Raw genomic sequence first — 9,235 nt, forward strand, 5'->3', positions numbered from 1 at the left:
GCCCACAGGTTACCACCAGCCCGTCTGCGTTTCTAACAGATTTTCTCCGCTCAGTGACACACCCGCTGAGAAACCAACTCTGGTAATTGGCAGCTCCATAGTCAGAAACGTAGCACTAGAGACACCAGCGACCATAGTCAAATGTCTGCCAGGGGCCAGAACGGGCGACATCAAATCCTACCTGAAACTGCTGGCTAAGGATAAGCGTAAATACAGTAAGATTGTCAATCGGAGGTTACCAAAGTTAGTGTTGCTTCGGTGTGTAAATTTGCCAAAACAATGTCGGACTCCGTAATTTTCTCTGGTCCCCTCCCCAATCTGACCAGTGACGACATGTTTAGCCGCATGCTGTCATTCAACCGCTGGCTGTCTAGGCAACACGTTCTCACTCCCAACTCGTCACATTTGGACGATTGGTCAGGCTCCCTCTGCGTCACGTATTGACGGGTAGCCCCTTCTCGTCATTATTTGACGTGCAGGGTGCTCTTATTGACTGTTATAGAGCTCCCTGAACGTCGGTAACTGACGATATGGGAACAAGAACGAGGAGTCCGTTATAATTTTTCGAAAGGCATAAAAAGTGCTAAAATCTGTGCACATTTTACTTAAGCTGTAAAATATGCTGTCCTCCGGTTTGCCGAATTAAGTCGGGATTTTACCTTCAGCTTTGGACGGCTCTTTCTTTTCTTTTTTTTTGTTTTGTTTATTTTAACAGAAACATGTACATAATTTCATATGGTAGAATTAAACCAGAGTCAAAGATGTCATCGTAACATCATGGTTATGGATAAGGCCTTATTTTTATTTTAACATAATACAAAATTAAAACAAAGAATACAGTAGGTTACACGCTCATGTACAGTAGGTGGCGCTGTGTGCCGCTGAGGTCGTTTGCAATCCACCAATATTAATAAGAAGTTAATGTTTAAGAAGAAGAAGATGGATGGATGCCACCCGCCAAAAAATCCAAGAAGAAGAAGAAGCTGACGTCATCGCATGCGTCAGCTGCACCCGGGTGAGTGCAAACCTGAATCTGTCAATTTTCTGGACTACAAAACACAAAAAACATCTAAAGTGTTACTTTACAAAGTTGCTGTTGATAGTTTTACGAGTTAGTGGTGGCAACGCTGTGGAACAGTGAATAGCTGAACACATTTAGATATGTTTTTAACCTATTTTATTGCATAAAATGAGCGGTAAGCTAGCTAAAATAGCCGCTGAGAGCTGATCAAATTCAACTGTAGCTGTACTTATTACATTTAATTAGCCATAGTAGAGCCACGGTGAAGTTTCTATTCATGCTTGCTGTTGCCACTTCGATGCTTAAAGTCCACCCAGGTTTGGTTTGTAAGCCCACTCTGGAAACACTGATTATAGCATGCTCGTTCAATTGCATTTAAATCAAAGCTTTGACAGCTTCCCAGCTGAGTGACTGGATGTGCTCCCATCACTGTGATTTTATTGTATAGGTTGTATACAAGGTTTAAAGGCAAATCAAACTTGCATCAGCACAGCCAAAGTCCTCTCCACCTGTCTTGATTGTCTATTACTGTGGCAAACAGATGAAGAGTTTCTGAAATCTAAACATTTTTTTTCTCAACAGGTTCTTTTGCAGTTATCCGACATTTGCACCAGTCAACCAAGCTCCTTGACAATTTTTAAAACAAAGGCACTTTTAAGAGCCACATCTGTCATCTGTCTTTCCTTTGTGCCTCTTTTGTGTCTCCTGTCGTTCTCTCAGTGTCTTGGCCTATTTTCTTTTGTCTTTTGTGGATTGTTCTGTTTGTTTGTTTTGTCTGTCCATCGCCATGAGTGACTCAAATATTAATGATCCTTTAATGATCCTGGATAAGGAGATGAATGAACAGGAAATAAATGACCAACTTCAACACCTCAATGACCTGATTGCTGATTTCAAGCAAGGTAAAGATACCGGTGTACCTGTGAAGATACCTGAACCCACAATCAGGTGGAGAAAAAGGGACAAAGATGGAAATGAACTCTATGCAAGACCACGATCAACCAGAAATCAATCAACTAAGAGTCAGTACTTTTTAAAAAAAACTTGATATCTGACAGATACAGATTATTTTTAAATGAATGTATTTATTCATTTTTTGATATTTACAAAGTATATTTTTTCCTAATTAATCAATTGATTGTGTTAAGTTTTACATCCACTTTGTGATATTGTTGTTTAACTGCTTTTCGTAACCAACCAGCATTTATTATTTTATAGCTTTCCCAAATGCAAAATGATCTTTAATTGCATTATAAAAGTATTTTGAATAGAAATAACTCTGAAACATGGTACAGGTTTGTATTGTAAGACAAATTAGTAGTTTTACTATTTTTACTGTAGACTGTAGGTGAAACAGAATGGATGCATTTCCATCTGATGACGGACATGTTGTAGAGACATACCTACTAAAAAAAGTTACAATCAAACATATTGTTACACCATACATCTAAAAGTCTAAATTACTTGAGTTTATAGTTCCTATTATGAATTTGAATCTTAATATAGGGGAGTGTGATAGGACAATTACAGGTATTGAATGGGAATTGGACATCTATGCTGTAAATGTAGGTTTAAATAATGTTTTAGATATAAACGTTATTTTCATTTATTTTCTATTTACAGCTGGCCACAGTCAGAAGACTAGCTGTCCCTCTAATAACATTCAGTGTGAGGTGGCCTATGCTCCAGAGACTGTTGGTATGTCTTTAATAGATACTTTTTTTAGGTATTTTAAGCAAATTTGTGGCAATTGCTTTTTGCTTTTACAACTTCCATACTACACTTTAATAAACTGTAAAAATGTTTTAATTTTTTTTAGAGTCTTTTCTGCAAGAACTCCAGAACTCACTGAATGATTCTGCAGGCCAGGTTAATGAACCATCACTACCTATAGCTCCTCTGGCTTCCTTAAACTGGAGCACAAGGAAAAGTCTCTTTTCAGAGAGTTGGAGGGCAGAAAGACCCCGTTTGGTGAACACTATGGCAGCTCAACAAAGTGTGTCAGTACACATATGCCAGTAGTGTGGGAGCAATCCAGCTGCACTTCGCTGTCGCGATTGTCTGCCTCGGCCCTTCTTTTGCGACAAATGTGATGTGATGATGCACACCAGAAATGTCCTTCACAACAGAGAGACCATGACCGCTGGATTCTTCCAGCCATTGCCTCCAACAACATATGTTTTAAATAAAACTCTTTGCCATGATGGTAAGTTTAACTAAGCTCAGTATTTTTAAACACTCCTCCTTTTTTCCAACTGTTAACTTTCTACTTTGTTGTTAATGCTCTGGTTTATGGTTCAGCTGTTTCTACATAGCTTTGTCAAAGCGTTTTCATACAGTTTTGATGAATGTATATATTAAACAATTGTTAACTTCTTTAGCACGACTTGTACCTGTGGAGACCCCACTTAGAATCTGTGATTGTCCATCAAAGTGTTTGAGGATCAAACCAGGGAAGGCTGTTGCCATGGTCACAATCAATGGTAAGAATAACTATTTTTCCTGACTCAAAACCAAAATAAAACTAAATAAATAAATATTTACAAGGTGTGTTGCAGAACACAGACAATTGTTTGTAATATAATGGAGACCTAACTCTAAAATTATAAGCTTTTAAAGTGGAATTTCTTTTTTGTTGTTTTAGGTCGTTATGATCTAAGAATGCCGGAGCTGGTGTGTGAGGCGTGCGACACTACTTGGACTTCTGGAGTCCATGACCTAAATTTAAGTGATTACTGGCCCGCCACCCTTCACTTTTCCACTCTTTATGGAACTGATGTCTTCTTCACATTTGAAGAAATGAAAATGGCGGCACCAGGTCTCTCCTGCCAAGCATTTCTAAAAATGCTGGATCAACAAACTGTCCGCTTTGGCCGTGTGAGTACTTTGGTGTGTGTGTGTGTATATATATATATATATATATTTATTTATACCCTGCTTCAAAAAATAGCATATATATATATATATATATATATACAGATCCTACAGAGTCCTGCTAATGGCCAAATTATTTGAATGAGGCGTATTGTGCCAGACACACACCTAAATCTTGCAAGACACCTAACCTCGAGGCCTGAATTTTGACACCTAAAATAAGGTTCTTGTGTTTTTGTTTTTTGCTTATCTTTCATTTTAAAACAGACTGGGAAGATCTCGGCAGACAGCTTCCAGAAAAGTTTTTTTGAATGGGAAGCCGTAAGATATGACATAGATAAAATGTTAAGGAAGGATCCCTTCACGTGTCAAGCGTGTACCCCAGATATGCTTGCAGTTTCAGTGGATGGAAACCGCAAACATTACCGTTTTAAGAATGCAGCAAGGTATGGCCAAATATGTACAATATACCAATTCTTTGCATAAGAATTCTTTGCAGGTTTTTTTATTGCTCTTCTTTTCAGATCCGAAGAACAGGCTATTTTTGAGGACATCTTTGTAGCCAGGGATGAAGACGTGGGAAGATTTGTGGACTATGTACACAAAACAACCAGACATGTAAGATTGCATATTATAAATGTATAACTACAGTAACCTTTAGCCTGTAATGAGGATATTTCTGACCACTGTCACTGGAAATTCTATGCATTTTAGGTTTCTGGAAGAGGTGTTTGTGGTGGTGAGTGGTCAGCAGCTAGAGAGACTTCCCACAGATCCAGCAGTAAGCTGGATGAGGAGGGATTGGAGCTTGTGGTGTGTAGAGATGGAGTGCTCCTTAGTGCTCTAAATATGTACAGGGGTGAAATATTTGCCTATCCTTTGTACCTGCAAAAAAAGCTGGCCAATAGACATATCACTTTTTTTTGTATGGATGTGACCTGCAAGTATTGGCCATATCTTGAAAGAGTGACAAAAAGTTGCCCAGAGCTCCAACACCTTCTGCAAATGAAGCCATTTCTCTCGGTTTTCCATGCCAAAGCCCATGACTTCAAATGTGAGGTATGGAAATCTGACTAGGTATAGAACCACCTTGTTGGAACTTGCATAGCTGCATGAACATCTTTGACTCAGTTATTTTCTGTGTGTGCATGCTTATATTTAGGTCAAGTGGAGTGGAGCATATCAGGATGGAGCTGGTTTGACCTTAGGGGAGGAAGTGGAGCAGTGTAATGCATTTCTCTCAAGGATTGCAGTTACCACAAAACATATGTCCAAACCTGGTGAGAAAGCCAAATTCTGATGTCTTTAAATTATGCGTTTTAAATGATGATGAGGGAAAATGCTAATATTGTGGGCTTCTTTCTGTTTGGAGGATGGGCAGACATGCTGACTCTTATGGCCATGCGTTGGAATCAGCTAAAATTGGACAACTTGGCCACCTCACTGACCCGTCGTTATCAGAAGGTAATAAACTATTGATGTGTTTTAATTACCTGCACCTGCTGTGCTCTAAATTTTTTTTAATTTGACATTGGAAATATAGGCCACAAAAGCTCTTGAAACTCAACTTCAGAACCTGGAGTCCCTAAGAATAGAGTTTTCAGTGTGTGACAGTCAACTGGGTGACTGGGTCAGTGATGTAAAGGAGTGGGCAGAAGGTGAGCAGATTACGGTAGGAAATATAGAGGAATTTGCACAAGTAGTTAAAGCTGCAGGATGTAACTTTTATTAAAGATCTGCTTTTTACATAAGTATTAAAATGATCGTTATATCATGACAGTATAAGACAGATAATCTGTGAAAAACATTTAGCTCCTCTTCCTTCTCCCAGTGCTCCCAGTATGAACTGCAGAAATATACTACTCAGTCAGAAACAACCAATCAGAGCCAGGAGGAGGGTCTTAGTGCAGCTAGCAAGCATGGCCACCGATGACGGGGGATAAAGTTTTCCTGGAACAGTAAGTTGTTTCTCCACCATTAGCACATCTAGCAGCGCGTACACGAGGGGGATTGACAGCACTAAGACCTTCCTCCTGGCTCTGATTGGTTTATTTTAGGTCGGCGGACTGGTGCATTTCTTTAGACAGCGATAGTAGCTCAAGGAGGAGGTGGAAGAGATCAATCTTTTCACAGATTATCCATCTCATAACAAAATGTCACGGCATGGTGACAGTTTTAACAAATATGGAAAAAACACTTTTGTAAAAGTTACATTCTGCAGCTTTAACTGCATTATTCTTTATCCTTAGCAGCAACAACTAGCACAACGGATGCAGATTCCTTAGTGGGCCGAATTTAAGTTCTGGTTGCAAGCATCAAAAGACGATCCCAGCGTCTTTATAAAGACACTGATGGAAACAAAGCTCGTGCCAAGATTCGCCGCAGGATCAGAGAGGAAAAAGGAATTTTGACACTGGCTGTGGAAAAGTACAACAGATTGGTTCCAGACACAGAAATTCTGTGCTTGGAAGAAATTCTGTCTGGTGACCCAGTTTGGCCATGGCAGCAACCACACAGTGGTATGTCCACATACACTAACATGTTTTCTACTGTTATCGTGTTTGACAGATGATGTGACTTAATTCTACAACTGCTAACCTACACTTTATTAGGTACACCTTGCTAGTACTGGGTTGGACCCCCTTTTGCCTTCAGAATTGCCTTAATCCTTCGTGACATAGATTCAACAAGGTACTGGAAACATTCCTCAGAGAGTTTGGTCTATATTGACATGATAGCATCACACAGATGCTGCAGATTTGTCGGCTGCACATCCATGATGTGAATCTCCCGTTCCACCACATCCCAAAGGTGCTCTATTGGATTGAGATCAGGTGACTGTTGAGGCCATTTGAGTCCAGTACACGATCAAAGTCACTTAAATCACCTTTCTTCCCCATTCTGATGCTCTCTTTGAACTGCAGCAGATTATCTTGACCATGTTTACATCCCTAAATGCATTGAGTTGCTGCCATGTGATTGACTCATTAGAAATTTCGTTAATGAGCAGTTGGACAGATGTACCTAATAAAGTGGCCGGGGAGTGTATAATTCCACTTTTCTTCCTGGATTAATCTGTGTCTGTCATAAATGCATTTCAGACTCTGTCTGTCTTACAATAAAGAGAAGGGCATTTGAAGGCATCATGGCAGTAAGGAGACTTAAAGAAGAAAAGAGGATTCTTGTAAGAGAGATGGATCATCACTGGAAATCTCTTTTAGCCTATGAGGATACTCTCAAAAAGCTCTCCTACCTGTCTTCGAGCGGCTCATTTAAAAGTATGTTTTTAAGTAATGCATAAACAGGCCAACAATGACAGTTATTAATATTTATATTTTTACTTTCCATGTTTATGTATGTGTAATTTTAAAGGTTCGTCGTGTCCCCTAAATGATGAGGGTTTAAAAGGTCAGCAGAGCATCATTCTCAGAGAGCGCGAACAAGTCAAACAGGTCAAGCTGCAGGCAAGAGAGCGTTATCTTCATGCTTTATCAGGAGCAGAAAATGTTAACTTTGACCCTGCTTCAGATGATGAGTTCTACAGCGACTCAGAATGCTCAGATGATGGTCTGTAATCAACATCTGTGAAATACCTGTTTTCTTTTTTGAAACTTTTACTCATATTACACATAGTACTCTGAAAAAAGACCTACAGTGTTGACCTGCAATTTTTAGATTACTTTTAATGACGTTGGATTTTCATCAAACCATTAATACTTTGAGTGCGGTAGTAACACTGTTATTAAGCTAAAAAAATTGTTACAACACTACAGTAAACAGTTCCATTGATTATGTATTTGCTAGCATAACCAACACATGCTTTTGATGTTTCATTTTTATTTTATTTTCATAGTAATGTGTATTATTAATGTGTAACTATGTTTTTTTTTGTCATTTTAGTGTACTGGTGTAATGTGTCTTCCATTTTGTCACTTGAAATTTGATCAATTTGTCAGTCACTCTCTTTTATAAAGAAATCAGAACAATAAATTAGTAAAATATCTGTCAATGTGATCTTTTCATGGAGTACTCGTCCCTGCACTGACACTATATAGCTATAAAATGTTTGACAAACTTAAACTCGAAACGTACACAAACAATGGTAATTGTCAGTAGCAAGAAATAAGTTGTTCAGCTTTTATGTACTCTAAGATACAGTTTGTACATTATTTAGGTATAATTTCATACATAGAAAAGATGAAAATTAAGTTGGTTACATTTCTGGATATGATATTACAGAGCGGGAAATTTTTATCTCCAGAACAAGCTATCCACCATAAAACATAATTGAAGGACCTCCTTATATTTTTATTTTGTTTTTGGTCAGTCTTAAATATTATTGATCGATGGACACAGAATACAATAAATCTCACTGATTAACCTTGAAGATCCTATTGGTTATCAGTATGAATGTTAAAGGTAAAGATGAGACAGTGGTAATCTGTGGGATACGAACCTGGCCCCTTGTGTCCCCTCTGGAACACAAACCTCCTGTTCTAACCCCCATAGGGGGAGCAGGCCTCATCTGCATCCTCTGTCCTAAATCTCCTTTTTGATCTTCCTATCGTCCTCCAACCTCTGCATCCTTCCACAGCCATAATCATCACCTTTACTCTGAACATGTCCAAACCATCTCAGCCTGGCCTCTGACTTCATCTCTGAAACATCTAACATGAGCTGTTGCTCTGATTCCTGATCCTATTCATCCCTGTCAGTCCCAAAGAAATGCTCAATATCTTGAGATCTGCAACCTCCAGTTCTGCCTCTGTGTTTTTCATACAAGTTGCCCACAGAATTTTACAAGTACTATTTATTTACACAGGCTGTATGGGTTTTAAAAAGGTCTCTTGTTGAAATAAATCAACTACAATATTTTTCAGTATTTCTGTAAAAAGGAAACTATTAGTTGTTTCATGAATGCACTGCATATGTTGTCCCTGACTTGACTTGGCAAATTAAAATTTAACATATGTGATGGTTTTGACATATTTTATCAGATATTTTATCATATTTGTTACAGATCTTTCTGTAACAACTGAGGTTATATCATTAATTACATGTGTGCAGGCCAAGGAAATAATCATATCCGGATCGGGTTTGTGGAGATAATGTAATTTCTTTAAAACTGTTCTCAAAGAATAGTTAGAACAGTCCTTGATTTTGGTCCTAAAGAATTAACAAGGTGTGCAATTACTTTTTTAAAACACAGGGTCGATATAGTTTGGATAGCTTTACTGTCCTTAAATAGGAACCGTTACATTTATTGTAATGAAGGTAGTTTTTTTTTATATCAATATAAAATGTTAGGTGCTATGTTCTGATAGCGCTTGGTGCGGTCCA

At 38.4% G+C, this 9,235-nt stretch overlaps 1 protein-coding gene across 5 annotated transcripts; it reads left to right on the forward strand.

Moving 5' to 3' along the window:
* The first annotated feature begins 1,223 nt into the window (after window positions 1-1,223).
* Window positions 1,224-7,880, forward strand: LOC124878929. Of its 5 annotated transcripts, none has more exons than XM_047383123.1 (14): window positions 1,224-2,043; window positions 2,645-2,719; window positions 2,841-3,227; window positions 3,403-3,504; window positions 3,666-3,898; window positions 4,163-4,341; window positions 4,420-4,513; window positions 4,610-4,954; window positions 5,058-5,175; window positions 5,268-5,359; window positions 5,439-5,553; window positions 6,145-6,414; window positions 6,997-7,173; window positions 7,268-7,880. In XM_047383123.1, exons 3-12 carry the CDS (start codon window positions 3,119-3,121, stop codon window positions 6,192-6,194), a joined length of 1,437 nt encoding a protein of 478 aa, XP_047239079.1. In that variant the 5' UTR covers window positions 1,224-2,043; window positions 2,645-2,719; window positions 2,841-3,118; the 3' UTR covers window positions 6,195-6,414; window positions 6,997-7,173; window positions 7,268-7,880. The 5 variants fall into 5 exon arrangements, with proteins under 5 accessions (XP_047239079.1, XP_047239080.1, XP_047239076.1 ...); XM_047383124.1 differs by having other exon boundaries at window positions 6,148-6,414; XM_047383120.1 differs by having other exon boundaries at window positions 5,439-6,414.
* The last annotated feature ends 1,355 nt before the right edge of the window (window positions 7,881-9,235 follow it).

Source organism: Girardinichthys multiradiatus, chromosome 13 (genome assembly GCF_021462225.1).
Source record: "Girardinichthys multiradiatus isolate DD_20200921_A chromosome 13, DD_fGirMul_XY1, whole genome shotgun sequence".
Lineage (NCBI taxonomy): Eukaryota > Metazoa > Chordata > Actinopteri > Cyprinodontiformes > Goodeidae > Girardinichthys > Girardinichthys multiradiatus.